This window comes from Manis javanica, chromosome 8, assembly GCF_040802235.1.
Source record: "Manis javanica isolate MJ-LG chromosome 8, MJ_LKY, whole genome shotgun sequence".
In the NCBI taxonomy this organism is placed as follows: Eukaryota; Metazoa; Chordata; class Mammalia; order Pholidota; family Manidae; genus Manis; species Manis javanica.
Genome location: NC_133163.1, coordinates 22,971,981 through 22,992,594, shown reverse-complemented (window position 1 = coordinate 22,992,594; position 20,614 = coordinate 22,971,981). Strand labels below are relative to the sequence as shown.

Genomic DNA, 20,614 nt, shown 5'->3' with positions numbered 1-20,614 from the left:
GCGGATGGAGGTGGGAGTGGGGACCGCAAGTCCAGAATGTCACCGTTCCCTGGCGCAGCCCCGGGTCATCTTCCTCCTGGATGGCCGCGGCAGGTGTGCCAAGCCCCTTTCTGCCACTCCTGCTCTCCCCTGCGGGTTCAGCCTGGAGGTTAAACGCCTGCTTTTTGGTGCCTGGTGGCCTGGAGGCCCGGAGGCTTCGCCCACTTGGGACAGCGTCTCCGTGGCCAGCCCCAGCTAGGCCAGCACTCCTCTCCGCCAGCAGAGGCAGCCCTCGTCCCTTCTGAAGTTCTTTGGCCAGGGCGGGGAGCACGGCGCTAACATCTGGGTCCGGAATTCCAAGAGCGTCCTGTCCACCGGGGGTGGGAGCTCCCTTTGCAAAAGGGCCTCCAGCCACCAAACCCCTCACCCTCCGGAGTCCCCAGGCCTCCTCTCCGCCTCCACTTTCGCGAGCAGGACGCGGGGGCCCGGCGTCCGCCGGCCGGGTGGGGCCCGGGGCCTCCGCGCCCGCAGAGCGGCACCCGCCGGGGGAGTGCGTGCGGCACCGCCGCGGGCAGCCGCGCCACCGCTCTGCTGACTCAAGGGGTTTATTTTTATTTCTAGCTGGGGCTACTTCAGCCTTAGCCTCCGCCTGCATTTCCTTCCCCAACTGTGGAAGGTGACTTAATCGTCCGACTTCGGTCTAAAGCTCCTGGGAGAGAAGGGAGAGGGCGATAAAAAGGCGCAGCGGCGTCTGGCCGTCTGACTCACACACCGGCGCGCGCTCTCCCTCGGCTCCCGGGAGAGGAGCGCGGGGAGGGCGGCCGGGGTGCGCAGGAGGCTCGCGCGGGGGTAGACCGGCGAGCGCGTACTGGCGCGGGGAGGGCCGGGGTGCCGGGGCGCCCGGGCCCCTCCCCCCTCCCCAGCCAGCCAGTCCCTCGGCAGAGCGCTCGGGCTGCACTGATTTGCTCTCGGGAGTGCGCGATTTGCATATGACTTGCCCATTTGTGAATTTGGCTCCCCAGCTCCGCGCTTCACTTCACCTGTGCCTCCCAGTTCCGCGCGCTTGGCGGGCGCCCGCCGGCCTCCCGACCCTCGCTGCCGCCTGCAGGGCACGTCCTTTCGCGCCTTCGCGGCTCACCCACACACCTTTCTCCGCCCCGTGCCGCCGCTGGTTTGGGTGGCTGCTCCGCGCTGGCTTCCCGCCCCTGTTCCCTCCGGTCCTCCCTGTTGTCTCCCCTCGGGCTGCCGCTCGCTACTGCTTTTCATCCAGTCGGGAAAGCCGGGACGCAGGCGGCGGCCCCGGGGCGCTCTTCCAGGACGCGCGGGGTTAACAGCCCCCGGCGCGCGGCCGCCGAGACTCCGAGGAACACGCGAACAACTCTCTCTTCGGCAGCCCCCTTTTGCCTGGCACTTTTGCATTGCATCGCATGGGAGTGGAAAAGGGAAAAATATGTGCAAACTGCTTGGATGTTGGCGTAAACTAACCTGAACCTACTTGGGTCTTCTGCTTCCTCCTTCCCTTCCATCATTTCCACCTTCCGTCTTGTGGCTTCGCGGAGCGTGCAGTTCAGTCATCAGACCTGCGGTGCCTGGAGCTCTGGAGGAAGCAGCGCCGGGCCTCCTCTGACATGTGTGGCATTCCGGAGCTCCCGAGGAGGGTTGCTGTACCTGGGTGGACTTTGGCATTCTAAATTTCAGCCCCGGGAAAGGGGGCGTTTGCCTTTATCTCTCTCTCTTTTCTTTTTCTCTTTTTTAGTAGTATTTTTTTTTTTTAACGGATTCATCATTTGTCTTGAAAGCTCGTATTCATTCCCTCTTTGCAAAATTCGGGCAAGTCTTCCTCCTGCTATGATGGGCCCCTGGGCATCATGAACTACATTATCCCTCACTGGCTGGAATTCAAACTGCCCATCTGTAGTGGTCCAGTGCGTTGACCATGCACCTGAGAATCCACGCGAGACGGAGCCCTCCTCGCCAGCCGGCCTGGACGCTTGGGATCTGGTCCCTCTTCTGGGGATGTATCGTCAGCTCTGTGTGGAGTTCCTCTCATGTAGCTTCTTCCTCCTCCTCCTCCTCCTCTTCCTCGCCGGGGTCTCACTCTCAGCACGAGCACCATTTCCATGGCAGCAAGCATCACTCAGTGCCTATTTCTATCTATCGCTCTCCTGTTTCCCTTCGAGGAGGGCACGGTGGGTCTCTGCTCTTTATCCTTTTAATGGGGCATAGCAATTCCTTTACCCACTCGCCTTTCAGGTAATGTCAAGGGTGGGAAGAGAATAAACAAATTGAATTTAAAATGATGAAAAGCATTGCATGTGCATGAGGGAAGAAAATGTCCAACTGCCCATTAAAGATGAGTGTTTTCTGCCCCAGCCCCCTTCAGTTTTCTCCAAGAGGTTCTCCTTTCCTTAGCTTCCTTATTCATAGCTGCACAAACACCACATTCTCCCCTTTGCAAACTTCCATTTCCTGTATCCCCCACGATGGCGGGCAACTTCTCAGATAAGTCCTGGATTCTGCGCTTTGAGAATTCATTCATTCACCTTGCTTTCACCCTTTTTTTCTCTGATCTTGTTTGGGAGCTAATCCAGGGGAAATAGCAGACAGCAGGAATCCTTAGATCTTCAGCTTAAAGTTGATTGAACTGCTGTAAAGTGACCTATATTGTAAAGGTCGGGGTGAGGGGGAGAGAGCAGCTGAGTTTAAGGAAGCAGAAAATGTAATAACCAGTGCTTATTAAACTGTTCACTTGGGCAGCTTTATGTTTGTCCACATGTCTGATGGAAAGAGCATCTATCATGAAAGTTGTACATCTATTATTGCTAGCTAACTACCAGAGAGGAAGAAATGTAGAAGATAAACCAAATTCCACTTATAATTTGCCTGAGTGTAAATTATAGTTACTTCGATTCCACCATTTTTGCAAATGTTATGTCAATGGAAGGTAGCACCAGTGGGCTTATTCACACAGTAGAGGTATGATGTGTTTTGCTCCCAACAACCCTCCTTGCTTAGCTATTGAAGGAAGAGATCTATGGCTCTTAAAAATATATTCAGCTCTGAGCAGACTGCCTCTAAAAGGGGGATGCTGCCATTAAGGTAGGAGCTTGCTGTAGTAAACTGTTCTAAAGAAGGGAGCTTCATTATTTGTTTACTCTACACTGTACTCTGATGGCGAGGAGAGTGTGAATCACAGAGCCCAGCTGCAGGCACAGTCCTCCAGAGATCAGCAGGAGTGAAGCAATGGAGAGGTCCCCTGCCCTAGCTTGTATTTTGAAGAGCTATGCCATGCAGACCCCACTCAGAATGTCAGTGCTTTCCACTGCCTCCTAGCCCTGGGCTTCTGCTCTGTGCTCTCTATAGTGTTAAGTGGAAGTGCATTGAGAAAATGCCAGCATGTACTCCGGCTGTTTCTGGCTCTCTCTTTAAATTTTATTTGATGGAGTTGTCAAGCAGCTCAGTACTTGTAAGGTTAGTGGAGGGATGGTGGGAAAGAGGGAATGCTTGATCTTGATCTGGTTGCTATTTTCTCTGTGGCACCTGCTGGTTCTGGTGTAGGCTGTCAACAAACAAACAAACAAAGCTGGAAGAGGAAAGAACCACAACCATACAACCATCAAAAAAGCAAATCAAAAGCAATTTCATTGAAATGGAAACTGTTATCACCTAGGAGGGAGAGGGAGTGGGAGCGAGGGTGGGATTGTAAAGAGTGGGAGAAGAAACAGGGAGTGGGAAGGATGGAGGAAGCCAGACAGACAATTACTAATAGCCATAATTAAACACGGAAATGCTCAGCGATAATTAGCTAAATTTTGCTAATTAGTGTAAATGATCAGCAGGGAGATGAAGATTACGCATTCGTTAGAGGTTATAGGCTGGCAGGATCTCTCTGTTTTCTGTTCAGGAGGTGAACAGTTAAAAGCAGCTACTAGTTAAGTGATGGCATTTTCAGAGCAGTACTTCCCAGGGGTTCCTCAATCTGTCAGTCTTCCTCCCTCCCCCTTCTCTTTTCCCCCTCCTCCCTCAGCTAAGAGAGTTAAAGGGGTTGAGCCTTGCACAGGTTAAACACAACTCTTCTCTACTTCATTTCTTCAAGGATCAGTTGCTCAGTACCTTCTAAATCCTTCTGACTGGTTCCCAATCTGATTTCTCATTAACCTGCGTCTGATAAGATCCAGTATGGTGGTGAAGGAGAACAAAGCAAGCAAATAGCCGGAGACCCCAGAAAAGGGCCTCAGATCCACCAGGGCTGTAGAATGCAGTGAGCTCCAGGGTCTGGCTAAGCTAAGAAAGCTTATGAATTCAGTTCTTCAGCATCCTCTTCCAATCGTGAAGTCCCATCCCATTGATTTGGGGCTTGGAGAGTGAGTGCCTCTATATTTAGTTAATATTTAGTTAATGTTTTTGAGCTTGAAATCAAGAGAAGCAGAAATCAACAAGATGCCCCAACCTCTGGCTCCAATCCCACATTCAAAAGGTGCAACCTTTTGCATCCTGAGGATCAGGAGACCCCGTGATGCTTTGCTAGCACACCCCTCATTCTTACCTGGGATACACTTGCTTTCCTCTAGTCCAAGCACAGGCTTAGCTGACAGCAATTGTTTTAAAAAATCTTTTGGAAGGAGGTGGTAGGAGGCATAGCTCTATGGGACTCATGCTCATCACTAATAGTTTTCTGCTAACCTTTCTGCAGAGTTAAAAGCAGCATCTCTCTCTTGTCTGTGGAAACATGAATGCTCTTCATTGTGGTATAAAATGAAAGCTAGAGCCCTGAGTCCAAGAACTTTCTTAGGACTCAAGAGAGAATTTTGTTTGTTTGTTTTTTTCTACCCTTATTCCCTTTGCCCATTTCCTGAGAAGCTCAAAGTCCTTGGAGCTGCCCCCGCTGATCAGCTGTCACACCTCCTTCCAAATCATCTTCCCTATACTGGGGCTCACTAAGGCAGACAGATGAAACAGAAACCCTCCCAACATCTGGGCTTTTACCCACACTCAGTTCTGGTCTTTAAAGAATTGATTATGCGTATATTTGCCTAAATGCTTCATCCCAGAGCAGCCTAGGGAAAGCTAAGCTCCTTTATGAGTTGGGGAAAGTAAGACCACACCATCTTGGGACACCTCAAAAATGTCTTGGATAAGGTGTGTATCTCAGGAGAGAATTAATTACCTTCTTCACTGAAATCTACTAAACTTCTCCCCATTTGTTAGTCCCTTCTCTCAGGCTCCTTGTTTCTTTTATGCTTTCTTCTATTCAGTTGTCAGTGAACATTCATTGAGTACTTACTATGTGCCAGGCAATGTTCTATTACTAAGGTTAGAAAACTAAAGAAGACATTGTGGTGGTCAGCCAGGAATAATTTCAGAAGTATTTTGATCATCTGTGAAAGATGCTTCTCTAATTTAAAAAAGTATGGGGTATGGGGTGGGAATCCAGATACAAAACAAATTAATTAATATGAAATCTAAATATCCTTTATAAAATGTAGATTTATGTTATTCTGTTATTCAGAATATTCCTACAGACATATTTCATCCTTAACTTTATTTCCACTCTTAAATATCACGCTTATCAAAGCTCCTAGGTAGTTAAATAATATGGGACATACAGCTACTAAAATATATTTGTGTACTCATCTTCAGTTTCATAAGGGATTTTGAATATTTTTTCCTCTCCCCAGCCTTTAAGAACTCCAATGTACATGTGCCAAAAAAAAGGCTTTAGTACTAATAGCTTAGAAAACAGGTTTCTCAAAGGATCCTGTGTTTAATGAGTGCCTTACATTTTATCTTCCTTAATATTCTAGACCTTCCTGACTCATTAGGCATGTGGCAAACTAGTTGAGAACATAGAAAACAATTTTAAGAGGGAATACACCACAACATATTTAGAGGGAAGTCTCAGAAACTAGGATGTGTGTATGTATGCATGTGTGTTTGTGCACCTGTGTGTGTAAAGACGGGGGCCACAGAGGTCCTATTTGAATCATCGTAGCCAAAGTGGTAGTGGGGGTCCCACCTGTGGCCCATGAGCCAGGAGTCCTTGTTAAGAAATTATGCTACTCATTCACTGTCACAGAGACCTACTTTTTAAGTTTTTCCAGGCATGGGCCTTGTTTTGCTCCGATCTATTGAGCACTTTCTTCTGCTCACCCAGCTGCTTTCTAACCACTTCCTTTCACCCTTCTTTCTTAGGACTCAGCTTGCTGAATAATTCATAGTGTTGGTTGACAGATAAAATGATAAGATTTATAAGTCTTTGGCTTTGGTGATGAATTAATTAAATTGGTTTCTTCTCTCCTTTCTCTGCATGCATTGTTTCTTCCTCTCTAAAATTTGCTGACAAGTGGTGGGTCTGGAGATTACCTTGTTGTTGAAAGACCACCATAGGGAGACTATGATGTCCTAGTGTAAATGTCTTCAGCACTTTCAGCACAGAGCACTGGATGGAGTGGAGATGAGGGTTGCCAATCATACAGAGAGGAGATGAGATAATTGCAATAATTCCTTTAAAGGGGGGGAAAAAACCCACAAAACAAATGAAAATAAACTCCAAACTGGCTAATGGCTGGAATTCCATAGTAAGAACTTTATTCCTTTATTGTTTGATTTTGAATCTGGAAGAGGTAACATACTCCATTGCACATTTTAGTGAGTGACCTTATTAGATCTCAGTAAGTTTGCTCCTCTAGGATGTGTGATCTAGGTAATCTGGGAGGGAAACACATCTCTAGAGATAAACCTTGAATTTATTTATATTTACCTCCCTCTATTAGTTTGTTATGGCTGTCATTAAAAACAAAAATCACAGACTAGATGACTTAAACCACAGAAATTTCTTTTCTCGCAGCTCTGGAGGCTAGGATCATGGTGTTGGCAGTTTGGTCTCTTCTGAGACCTCTCTCCTTAGCTGGAAGATGGTCACTTTCTCATCTCATCATGACCTCAGTGGTCTTCCCTGTGTGTTCACACATCCCTGATGTTTCCTTGTATGTCCAAATCTCCTTTTCTTATGAGAACACTGCTCAGATTAGATTAAGCCTCACCCAGATGTCTCGTTGTAACTTAATCATCTCCTTAAAGGCACCATCTCCAAATACAGTCACATCCTGAAGTCCTCGTGTTGGGGCTTCCACATAGGAATTTTGTGAGGATATAGTTGAGCCCATAATACTCCTCCTCCTCCTTCCGGGACCGAGTCATTGGGAACGAAGTGAAAATGTACCAGTCACTGAATATATGTTGAACTCAGACATTCACGGTGGAAAAATCAAACCTTCAGTGACAATGGTGTGATTTACAAACTTGATAAGATGGTGCCTCAAGTCAAAGAATTCTATTTATATATGTAGGGAAAACCACCAGTAGGTTTGGTTCAACAACTTTTTTGTTTGCTTTCTTCTTAGTTTATTTTGTGTGACCCAGTCTATACCTTGATATGCATGTAGACTAATTCCGTCTGACTCCAGCCTTGCGCTTTGCAAACAGGCTCTGATGCCCACACTGTAAGGCACTCTCTCCTTCGACCTGCTGCCATTTCAGTCCAGACCTTCCTGCCCTCCAGGTGACTTCCTTTGGGAACCTCAGTTAGTCACTAGTCACTCTCTTCCTTTCATGAAGCACACACCACCAACTCTTTAACGTCTCATCCGTCCATGAAGAAAAACAGATTAATTGTAAATAATGACTTTTTTGGCAGCTAAAAATAGGTCCTTTTGAAAAAATATCAATTTCATCATTTTTCTTTTGGATTTTTATTTTATGAACATGTATCTTAAAATACAAATATCAAGTAACCTCTCTAGTTCATGACACGGCCGTGAGGCTTGGGTGACATGAATGAGAAAATGTGTTGTAATTATAAAGCCTTTGCAGTCTCTAAGTCCCAAGCAAGGTATTCAATTTTTGGTGGGTTAAGGGGATGAATTTTGGGTTTCGGTTTTGTTTTGTTTTTTTTTTTTGGTTTCTCTGAAAATTGAATGGGAAAATATGTGCTGATGGGAATGGCAGAAGAATAATAATGGAATTCTAAAGGGCTATGTGGTGTTCAGTGGACGTGGGCACGATCAACCACCAGACTTCGAGTTGGAGGAAATAGATCTCAATCTTGTTTTTGTCACATAGGCACTTTGTGAACCTGGATAAGTCGCAAGGCTTAACTAAGACTCAATTTGTACATCTCTGAACTGGGAAGAGCAGTAATAATACTTAGCATACATATATGACTAAATTGTGTGGGAAATAAAACATAAGGAATGCTTTGTACATAGTGAAACACTATGTACAGGTTAATATGTTTTATGGGAAATTATTTTAATGATAATGCTCTCTCAATGCTTTGTACAAGATTGAGCTTCAGTGCTGAATCATTTGCTGGTTGGTAGTTTGAGGTGAAAGGACACGAATCTACTAGTCATCCTCATTTCCCTATCTGTAGCCACACTTTTTGCCACCAAGGGATTGTTCACTTACTTACTACTTTGTTAGGGAAATGTAGAGGAGGAAATGTTAATATGTATTTCTTTGTTTATGGCAGTAAATGAAGATGGCAAGTGCATTCAGCGTGTGCATTCTGAGAATGTGTAAAAGTCCATGCCAGGTGAATTTTTCCCAGAATAACACATTATAGCAATTTAGAAGCTCAGAGATCTAGCAAACTGAAAGAGGGGAGGCCTTCAAGAAATATTCTCAGACCATTTTGGAGATTCAGAATTGGATCCCATTTCTAGCAAATTCATGCAGAATTTAAACATTCCACTACGATGCTCAGCATCCATTGATAACTAGAAATTTTAGTCTAGTTTATACCAGGAAAAGGCAAATATTTTAGGACTGCTATTTTCAGGTCTAAAAATGGAGAACTTGTTTTAATGTATTTTCTGATACTTTTGCTTGCCGAGGCTCAAAGGTTATAGAGGAGGTGGAAGTACATTATTATGATGGAACACATAGAGTGGACTTTGTGGGACTCAAATTTAAAATGAGGATTCTTATTATGGAAAAAACATTGTGCAGTGTTATAGATTTTACTCCTAGTTTTCTCCCTGACCCACTCTGTGACTTTCTGGATGTAACATGTTTTTATTTTTTCTTTTTTTAGTTGTACTACTCTTTTAGCAGTTAGATGTTCAATGGGATATCTTGATCTTCTACCTATCTGCTTTCTTTTACCTCTAGTTTATGATATGGCATGTAGTGTGTATGTGCCTTAACATTATAGCTGTGGAAAATTCTTTCTCATTTCTCCATTTGTACAATAAGAGGGTTGAGTGGCATGATCTCTCTAAATAGTTCTCAGCACTGGATTCAAACTCACATGATTCTCCAATCCATACATCTTTAAAGACACCACTATGTATCTTAAACCTGCCTTGAGTTTCACAGGTCTGCCAGTGTTTTATGGGTCTGTTTTCTTGACTGCCATAACTTGTGCAAAACCACAGCCAGATTTTCTCTCTCCCCCAACCAACAAAAGCAGCATGATATACAGGAGTGGCACACTGTGTTGTTTTAAAGCCCTCAAACCACCCTCACCAGAGTCACGCTGGGACAGGAAGAACACAGTTTTCATTTAAACATACCTTGTTAATACTAGAAAGGAGCTCTGTGTTATGTTTAAAACACTACTGTGTTTAGCCATATTGGAGCAGAGAGCAGCATAACAATTGAGTTTATAAAGAGCAGCTGATTTATTCCTATTTTGCTTTTGAGAGACTTGCTTGGATCATACACAAACACATTATGCACACTTACTGAGTGCCAGGCACTCTTCCAGGGCTTGCTTTCTACATACCATCTAATTTAATCCTTACAATGCCTTGCCATTAATAAGATTACCACCATTTCATTAATAAACACAGACTCAGAGAGTGTACGTGGCTTGACCAAAATAATACAGTGGCAGAGCTTAGATTCAAACCCAATTCTGACCACAGGTCTTGTGTACCACTCAGTCCGTTATCTCAAGAAACAGAAAGCAAACCCAGCACACTCTTTTGTCAGGAACAGGGTACACAGATTAATGGAGTGTTGGGATTAATGTAGCTGACACACCTTTTCAAAGGAACCACAAGAGTGGCCAGTTCTTAATAAGTATTTGAACGTGTGTCAGTCTGCCTAAACCCTTTTGACCCAAGGAGATACTGATTAAAAGGAGCAGACTGATCAAACATTCATACCTGATACATGGTGTTTGTGAATGAATGAGTCAATCATTAAGGTGCCCCATGACTGGTTCTCATACTAGGAGAAAAGGGGTAGTAATTTAAAGAAGTGGCAAAGGCAAGGAAAGCCATGTACCCCTCAGAAGCACACTAACAGGCTCAGAGACTCCAGGGCTGTAGGAGAGCTTTGGAATCATCTGATATTCCTCCGACATTCCAGATAGGAAAGGTGGGGACCTAGCCAAGGGCATATGACTTGGCCAGGCAGCATGACTCCACCGCCTTCCCTTTATTGTAAAAGGCAGACTTCTCATTCCTTTAAGACCTTTGCTCAAATTGCAACCTTGTCGCCCATCTCTTTGCAGACTGATCTCTCCTTAACCAGATTAAGTCCTGCAGGATGGATTCTGCCAGCATCTTCATGTTTTCTGTAAAAATTAATTTTCGCATGAATTCTTCCAGTGGGTGCTTGGCCTCATGCTAAGAGGTAGGGTTTCCAGGAGTGTGCTGAAGGCTTCCTCTGAATGAGTGACTCCAGTGTGAGAAAGTGCTGAGATTGAGGTCCCCATGCAGGGGCATGTTGCCCATCCTGCTTGGGTCTCATTCACTGCAAAGCAGGGGGAGAATGGTTTCTGTAGTTACCTGTTTGTGTTTTCCATCTGGAAACCACAGAGAAGTTACTGTTCAAAGACACATGCCCCTCCCCAGCCCTCGCTTACCAGCTATTAAGTGTCTCTGTGAACCACTAGAAACCAGCAAGCCACATTTCCTGAGGTACTGTTCTCACCCTCCCTTTTTTTTTACTGTTTTGAAATATTCCTGTCACCCCCCACATTAACACATCACTGTGTATACTCCTGAGTGACTTTCCCCCAAACTATGAATTTCAACTATTTCCGAGGCAGTCTTTCAGAATTTGAATATAATTACATGCTTTGGGTGCAAATTGTGGTTTTCGCTACATAAGAAACTAATGGAAATGATCTGCCTGTTCCCATAGTTTACAGATTATATGCTTCAGAACTGGAGGTATATATTTAGGCTGCTTTTTTGTGTGGCATATTAAAATGAGAATGAACTCGGGGTGAGCCACCACCGTTGCTAGGCAGTAGAGCTGGTTGACAGAGCACATTAAACTGAACTAGTGTCAGTGTTTTACTTAACATTTATTTGCTTTGCACCTCTGTCATTTGATGTTGTCAAAGAAGGGAAGGGGGAGGAGATAGGCAGGGTCTGGCTGTCTTGCAGAGCCTCCAACAAGAAGGAAGAAATAATCAGCCCAAACCCCCAAGTCATGTGAGCACTTCTTAAAGTTTGAAATTGCTGCAGAGAGAACCCTTTATGAAGAGCGCACAAGATCCGTAGAAGCGCATGGTGTGGCTGACAGCTGCAGGGGCACGGGCTAGGGCAGACACTTATCTTCAGAACAGGGGCAAGGACTAGTTAAAAGGAGCTAGTTCTCCCAGGTTTGGCTTTGCCTCAGTGGCTCTAGACAAAAGGCCATCACTCTGGTTGAAAATTTTAAATGTGCCTCTCCACAGTCCATTTAATGCCTGGTCTCAAATCCCAGATTTATCTGCAAGTAAGTAGTGTTGGACAGCAAAGGCTTTGGGACTTTCTTGTAAGTGGTAACTAATAGAGTGACTCCAACTGCTTTAAACCCCTGGTTTTAACAAAAACCTGAAGACCCTTAGGAAAAACTAGATTGCAGATAAAATGAAGCAAGACTCTTTTGGATTCTTGGGGTCAATTTTAACAGCATTCTGATTATTTAAAAGTTTGAAAGGTTGATGAAAGGGGTAAATCTCAGTGTTGGACAAACTTGGGCTCTAGAATAACTTTGGTGGAAGGAAGGGCCTGTGGTTTACTCAACATTTTATTATACATCTTTTTTCCTGAACCAGTTACTGTATATTTCTTTCCGTGAACCATCAACTCTGCAGAACTGGGTGGGCATCTTTGATTGTTCACTTATGTCAATTCAGTTTTAGATAAAATAAACCAAAGAAAGGATATATCTGTGTTTTACAAGAATGATAAATATCTACTTTGCTCCTAATTATTATTGTTATTATAGCCATGTATCACTGTTTTTGAGTTCTTTCAATGTGCCTGGCACTCTTCTAAAGGCCTTAGCTCATTTAATTGTGCTAAGAGGTAGGTACCATTGTTTTCCCATTTTAAAGATGCAGACATTGAGGCACAGAAAACTGGAGGCACTTAGCTAAGGTTATACAGGTAATTGTGGCAGAACTGGGTTAAGTATCCAAACAGATTGAAGCCAAAACTGTACTCTTAATATTTAAATATTTGTGCGATATTACCTGAGATGGTAGAAAAAAATTCTCAAAATAGTATTCTCAAATGCAATAGCTGTCTCTTTTTAAACGTTCTTTTATGTTCTGCATAGAGCCAGGATTGATTATGAGGACTATGGATATTTTCTCAACTAACAGTATGCACTTACTTTTAGTCAGTCTTTTAGGTTCTTGCACCCAGTTTCAAAGTGTGTGTGGCAGGGGGGCCTCTTACACAACAGCAAGAAATTTGCAGATACCAATTCAAATCAGTCCCAACACCTATCTACCTGGAGATAGTGTCAGATTCTGCATGTTAAGGGTTCAGTCCCACGGGACTGCCACTTCAGATGCTAGTTGCAAATCCAAGTTGTTACCTCCACCTTTTATAAGAGATCCCCACCACCCCCTCCTTGGGTTTGCTGGAATAGCTCATAGGAAACACATTTACTTACTAGATAACCAATTTATTATTAAATAAAACAACTCAGGAACAGCCAGATGGAAGAGATGCATAGGACAAGGGTATATGGGAAGAGGTGTGGAGTGTCCATACTATCTCCAGTGGCACCATTCTCTGCAAATCTCCACGGGTTCACCAACCTGCAAGCTCTCCCAACCTGGTCCATTTTTTAGTTTTTATGGTGGCTTCAATATATAGGCATGATTGATTAACTCACTGGTCATTGGTGATTAATCAAACCTTCAGCCTCTTTTCCCTTCCAAAAGGTTGGGGGCAGAGACTGAAAGTCTCAAGTAGCCCCCATCATTTGGTGCTTTCCAAAAGTCATCTCATTAACATAACAAATGACCCCCTTATCATTCTCAACACTCAACTTGAAATTTCTAGGATTTGGGGAGCTATGAGTCAGGAAGTGCTAAGGTAAACCAAATGTATGAACTATATTTTGGTTATCTGAACTACCAAATACATGTTTCTTATAAATCATAATATTACAGACAAATACTGAACCAAATGCTTTAGTTTACCTCATTTAATATTTACCATCTTTCAAGACAGATACTATTATTGTTATGAATTTATAGGACAAGAAATCGAGCCTCAGAGATTTAGGCAAGTCAGTCAAGTTCTTCCACCTATTAAGCAGTTAACCCCTTGCATCTGTTGAACTTTCAGGTCAGGTAATCTTTGCAAATGTAAACCTGGTCCCTGGTATTGAGGGAAACTGATCTGAACACCTCCCTATCTCCACAAGTCCTATTATATTACAGAAAATCAGTTGTGCTTTCTAAAACAGCCTGTGGAAACTCATATAAATTCAAGCCAGCTGGCAGAGAATGGTTACATATTCAGTGAAGGATCCAAGAGTGAGGAAGCCCATTGGTGACTCACCCATAGGCTTGCATGATTCACTATAAGAAACTCATTTATCAGAAAATTTAGTTTCCAACAGTTACTATAGGCTTTTTTCTCAAATTATAGTTGTAGGCAAACTGCTAAAACTTCCTTGTTTTAGTTCTTCCACTTTAAAAATGAAAGAATGCAATTAATGATCCTGAAATGGCCTGCCAGCTTTGTCTTTGCAAATTCGCATTTGTCTTTCTGTTAGCACAGATAGCAAAACGCTTGATGATTTCAAAAACACCCCTTCATTCTTATTAGATTATCTGCATCTACTTTCATTCTTGGCCCTTCATGCATATGGCAGAAGTTCATTAATTATGAGAGTAAAACTAAAAAATAAATATTTCACGAGTGGCAGTGGTTTTCGATTTGGGTGAGTCTGTTAGTACAAGTGCAAATGTGGGTGAAGGTGTGAGCCAGAAAAAATAATGTAGCATAAAAAGGCCTTGACAGCAAACCTAATTAGCTCCTGACCTGAAATGGAAAGATCACACATGAGGACTAAGCCTGCTGTGAATTACAGATGTACGGATGTTTCAGAGCCTGCTTCTTACTGCTCTGATGTCATTTGTCTGTGTATGATGTCACGGGGGCTTATGTTAACATGTCAGTTATAATCTAAGAGGGGGGCAGCTTCTATGTGAGATAGGAATGTAAACCTGGACCCTAGCCTTCTAGAGCCAATCCCTCCCTTTCAGATGACTCATATTTCTTGGGTTTTCCATACCAAGGGCCATTTTGTGTATATACTGGTATCTCTCATCATCTGTCGGTTATTAAGGGCCTATTAGACCAGCTGTCATGTAAGAATTCTCTTTAAGGCATGCTGAGGTAGGGACCTCTAATTTCCCTGCATAAAGCAACTCAATAATAATAACTCAGATCTACCACAGGAACGCTAAGTTCTCAGGAGCTGGAGTGATGCTGCTTAGAGAATGTTCTGATGAAAGACTCACTGGACTCAAAAGCTGCTTTGCATTTGTGGAATTACCAAATCGTAGACTTGGAAGAGGTTTTTAGGGACTCTTTCAAACAGATTTGTTATGTGAAGAAACTAACAGCCCGAATCACACTTTTTCAGTGAGGGGCAAGTTGAGGCTAAAACTCAAGTTTCCAGATTCTCTGTTTAGTCCTTTCTGCTCTGCCACAATGTCAGCCCTCAAGCTTTCCACGTATCAGCTGTTTTGCTGTGGACAAGGAGGTTAGGATGGTCTCTGGTACAAGTGAAGTAAAAAGTCAGCACAGAAGGGACAGAGAGCATGGTAGCCAAGTTCTCCAAACTCTTGCTCCATTTTCCTTAATTGCCATGATGAAATGCAGCTCCCACTCCTCCTGGGCTTGCCATTCCCTCACAGGGTCCCCTGCTTTCCCCCTGCCCCAGCAGCCTGGAAGGGGAACAGTATGCTGCAGTTCAATCAAACCGTTTGATGAGAGCTTTCGAGCCTAATTACAACGAAGGCTTCATCCAGTGAAAGGAAAGAGGAAAGAGAAAGGGAGAAATTAAATTGAAGTATAAATCAGACAAGGGCTTAGATCCTGTGCTTGCTTTCTTTTTAATCAAGAGTAAAATGAGAGGAGAGTTTTAAGGATCATCATAAGACACCATTAACTACCCAAGGGGCTCTTGACTGAAGTTGGTTTGTCATGAAAAGAATGTACAATCTGTGCAAAAAAGGAAGTATCCAAAGGTCTTACTTCGGTCTGGGCATGCCACTGGGGGGCAGGACACTGTGACTGTTTCATCTTTAATTCTCCTGGCTGGCTAGCACATTTTCTTGCTAATGATGTAGTAAATCAGTAGTGTGGAACTGGGGTGATTATATATTGTGTAGGAAGGGGTGTTCCTTCTGTGCTGACTTTTTACTTCACTTGTACCAGAGACTATCCTAACCTCCTTGTCCACAGCAAAACAGGTGATACCTGGAAAGCTTGAGGGCTGACATTGTGACATAGCAGAAAGAGGACTAAACAGAGAATCTGGAAACTTGAGTTTTAGCCTCAAATGACTGTTAAAGTCATTTCCTCAACAGTCTTTCTTAGGTGACCCTCTCTCAAGTCCCTTGCAGCATAATACCTTATTTTCTTTTCACACTTGAAACAACTTCCTTAGTTCATTCTTAGACACTACACCTGTATGCCTGTAAAATTACTTGATATTAGTAGAATGCTTAACAGTGTTACAGAGGACATTCATGCTCTTTTTTGATCCTTGCCACAGCTCTCTGCAGCAGGAGGACAAATGGTGTAATTGTTATTCATCCCATTTTAGCTGATATAATCAAAACTAAGAAAGTATAAATGACTTGCCCAGAGTCAATCACGGATTAAGTGACAGAGCAGACACTGGTGCTCAGCTTCTGTCCACTACATCACTTTGCATGACTTAGTATCTTGTGTACAATTTCTGGGCTTTCCAATATAAGAAGCAGAGGAGGACAGCGGGAAGAACAGTGCTTGCAGAAGATCAGTTAGGACAGAGGAATGTGACATGCCCTCACTGGACTTCACACTTGATTCCTGAGTACTTAGAATGAGCATCGCAAGGCCCTGAGCTGTGCTCTGCAGTAGATAATTGACATATAGACCCTATACTCAAAGACTTATGGTATGAATACAAATGCCTTAAAGTTATGCTTAGCTCTATCCTTTGCATCCCCACAGCATCCTCAGCTACAGCACCCAGAGAGTTGAAACAACTTCCTTAGCACATCTGCCTAAGCTTCCAATTGCCCCTTCCATTTTCCTGGAACCATCCATCTAATGTACCAATCTGATCATGACAGTCTCCTGTGTGCTCCTCCTAGCCTATAGAATGAAGCCTAATCGAATCATGTCACCCCCTCTGCACCTAGAATAAAAGCTAACCCCTTACTTTCATCATCTGCCTTCACTTTCCAACATGAACTTTGACCGCCTTTGACTACCTTGGCCACCTTTTGTTGTTATTCCTTGAACACACCAACTTTGTTCCCATGATAGGGTTTTCATATTATCACATTCTCTCTGGAATATTCTCATTTTCATCCAGATTGGCTATGGCTAGTTCTTATCACATCAGGCTTCCACTTCAATGCCATTTCCTCAACAGTCTTTCCTAGGTGACCCTCTCTCAAGTCCCTTGCAGCATAATACCTTATTTTCTTTTCAGACTCCATGGCAGTTCATTTTGTGAGTACTGTTTCCATCAGCTTGCTAGACTATAAGCTCTGAGAGCTTACCTTGTCTACTTCGGCTATGTTGTTCATGGTTGTATATCCAGTGCATAAAACAGTGACTAGCAAGGAGTGAGTTTCCACAAACACTTGCCAAATGGAGGGATGGATGAATAATGGACATATAACCCCCTCAAATGTGGCTTCCGCACATCATTTTAGCCTCATTATTCATTATTAGCCCTTTAAAACTCCATGACTTTGCAATTTACTGCTGCTTCGATTGGGAATCTACTATTTGGTAGATTTCTATTCATTTTCCACCTTACGGCTCACCCCCATCATGTCTGGTCTGTGAAATCTTCCCTGCCACCCACTGGCACAGTGAATTTCTCAGCTTCCTGTGTTTTTCTCTGTAGCACTTTCCTCATTGAATAATTAAAATTATTAAGCCTATATTAGGGCCCCTGTTGCATTCTAGGCATTTTCCTGGCTGCCAGATACTTGACTATCAGGATGATTTGGGCCCTGCAGGAGGTTCATGACTTGGAATGAGAGTTCACTCTCCTTTTATTAAACATACAATATTGAATTTCTTTTTTTTTTATTGATAGTGATTGTTTTTTTCTCACTAGACTCTGACTTCTTTAAGGGTACTGAGAGTTATTGTGAATGACCACCATAGTTTTTGTTTTGTAAAAGGTACTTGGTGATACTCATCAATGGAAAGATGTAGTGAGTGCATTAAGAGGTAAGACCATAATGCATTTCAGTGCACACAATAGTATTACAAACATCATGAGATAGGTAGAAACTACTATGGGAATTTAGAGAGGAAAATGTCAAAAGCCATTAGGATATTAAAAAGCACTTACTGGGAGAGGTAAACTGTCCACCGTATTTGAAGAATGATTTCTACAGACATATAGGGGAGGGTTGAATATATTTAGGAAAAAAATCAGAGAGATGTTCAGGGATCAGTGGGCCAGTCTGCTGAGCAATGAGCAGATAAAGGAACGTTGATAGAATGGTCAGAAAAGAAGATGGGGGCTCTTTGATGGAGGCCATTGAAAAATACTTGTAATCGTCGACAGCTCTGGAAACCAGTACTGTGAGCATTATCTGATCTATTTCTTTTAATCACCCTGTGATTCTTTCGTCATTACTGCCATTCACAAGAGAAGAAAAGGATTGAGCCTAAGAGGTCAATGCTTAATTCTTACAGGGTGTGCTATACCTTTTCAAAATGTAGAGCTGGTGTTGTAACTCCCTTGCTTTCAGAAAACAAACAAACAAAAACTTCCTACTTTATGAGCTTCCATAGTCCTTCAAATGATAAAGACAAAACTATTCAACATGGTCTAGGAGTTGCTGCCTTGTACAGCCTTCACTGGCATTTTTAGCCTCATCATCCACCAGGCCATCTCTTCCGGGGTTCCTGTTCCAGGTCTCTGGCCTCCTTTCAGCCATTCCTATTCTCCCTTTATAGATTTGCTTTTGCTCATCCTGTTTAAGCAATTTCCTCATGTCTTGCTCTGGTTGATACCCACTTAGACCTGAAATCTCTGCTTTAGTACATCACCTCCTCTAGGAAGCCCCCCTCCACTTTTGTGAGAAATTCAAATTTCCTGAATACAGTTCTCATAACCTTCTGGAGCTCTCCCCTGTTGTACATTTCACAGTTGCTGCTTTACATTTGCTTGTGAGATTATCTGATTAATATCTATTTCTCTAAGTAGATTGTAAATTCCTCCGGCAGTCAGTTAAGGTCACAGCATTTAGCACATAAAAATGCAAGACACCCAGTTAAATTTGGTGTTCAGGTAAACAACCAACTTTTTTTTTACTATAAGTATGTTCCATGCAATATTTGAGACATATTTATACAAAAAAAGTTTTGTTGTTTTTCTGAAATTCATTTTTAATGGGGTATCCTGGACTTTATCTAGCAAGTTCAGTCAGAAACCATCTCTATTTCGGTTGCCAGCACAATAGTTGGGACTGCAACAGGTAATCGCCCAATGTTTGATGGACAGACAAAATTAGGTAAAAAATACATTCTATCAGTGTCAGGTAGTGTAAATCACTATGACAAGAGATTGAGTTTGGAAGGACCAAGTAGCAAACTGTTTCAGTCAGAAGAGGTAAAGGTGATAAGGACTCAAATAGGATTGTGACTTTGAAGCTAGGAGATGGATATGTAGGAGGAACATCTCCAAATGGGGGTCAGAATTCAAACAGGTGTGAGTAGGTGGTGATACCTTGAGGAGTAGTGGAAAGGGTCATTTCAAATTACTATGATCCAGGACAAAACAATGATAAAGATAAAAATAAATATAACCCCTCTTCTTTATCTAGAGCATCACAACTTTCAAAGTACTATTCTGTGCTCTACATCATCCCCTTTCTAGGAGAGGCTGGTTTCTGAAAACATGACCATTTCATTACCACTTCTGTTTGTAAATTCAAGTGCCCCTCCCGATCAATGTAGTTTATCAGTTCAGAGATGTTCATCTTCATTTCTGTGCATTTTTAACTAATTCATTTTACTTCATCTCCAAATTTCTCAATGCTGAATCCTTTATTTCTGAAGCACCAGCTAATTTTGTATCATGTACAACAAACCTCAGATGCATTTGTATTAGCAGGTTGATTTTTTTTACCCACTAGGTTTTCTAAAAATGGGCAATAACTGACCTATAATAAGATAAGCAGCCAGAGGCTAATTTCTGTGGTATTTCTTCCTGACGCCAGAACAGGTGGAAGTTGACAAGGCACAAGCTCCCACTTCAGATAATAAAGATGTAATTCCAGTCATTCAAGTTTGTGTTGAAAGCAAATCTTTTCATTCCTTATTTTTCAATTAGTACTGACTATAGCTCCCAGGCCTCGAGCTCCAGGAGGCCAGATGAGTGCGTATTCTTAACTAGATGCGAATGGGGACCACGGCTGACATTTCCTCAGCTGCTTTTGCAGAGGTCTTGAACATTTTCCCTCAGCACATTCTTGCCTGGGAGCTGCTGTTTGCAAGATCAGGTGTGATGAGTGAGTGAGTAAGTGATTGAGACCATAAAAAGCCAGCCTAGCCTAGTGGAAGGAATTTAGGCTTTCTCACCCCACATGTGTGAGCGTGACTGGTCACAGAGGTCAGCAAACTTTTACCAGAGGGGCCAGATAGTAAACGTTTTTGGCTTTGCAGCCCATCATCCAAGCGTCAACCTCCACCACAGCTACTCAACTCTGCCATTGTAGCGTGCAAGCAGCCACAGTTAGGATGTGAGCAAATGAGTGCGGCTGTCTTGCAGTAAAAACTTCATTTACAAAAACAGGCAAGCTGAGTTTGTGGACTCCTACCCTAGATAATAAGCTTCCTGATCTGAAAATAATAATAAGAGAACCTGTATTACAAGAGTGTTGTGATTAAAAATTTCTATAAACACAAAGAATCTAGCACAGAATCTGACACATAAATAACTATCCAGTAAATATTAACTAGTATCCTGATTATAATACATGGATTTTAGAGCTGCAGAGAATCTTAGGGATTATAGGCATTTTTTTTCCTTTTAAAAGATGCCTCAACAGAGGATCTAACTGGGGATCTAACATATAGGGACTTAACTAAGGTTACTGCAGTCTGTTTCCCCCAAATCTGTTCAT

General features: G+C 42.9%; 1 protein-coding gene across 37 annotated transcripts in view; it reads left to right on the top strand.

The window, feature by feature from the left end:
- Positions 1-20,614, top strand: part of NRXN3 (neurexin 3) — a 1,528,794-nt gene that overhangs the window by 993,602 nt on the left and 514,578 nt on the right. For 2 of the 37 annotated variants that reach the window (XM_073242066.1, XM_073242054.1), the window contains exon 1: positions 1,027-2,168. The exons of 32 other annotated variants lie outside the window; for them this stretch is intronic. In XM_073242066.1, the coding sequence (XP_073098167.1) occupies positions 1,916-2,168 (253 nt within the window). In that variant the 5' untranslated portion in view covers positions 1,027-1,915. Of the gene's footprint in view, positions 1-1,025; positions 2,169-20,614 lie in introns of those variants that run through there. 3 more of the 37 variants (XM_073242056.1, XM_073242055.1, XM_073242057.1) reach the window with 2 other exon arrangements.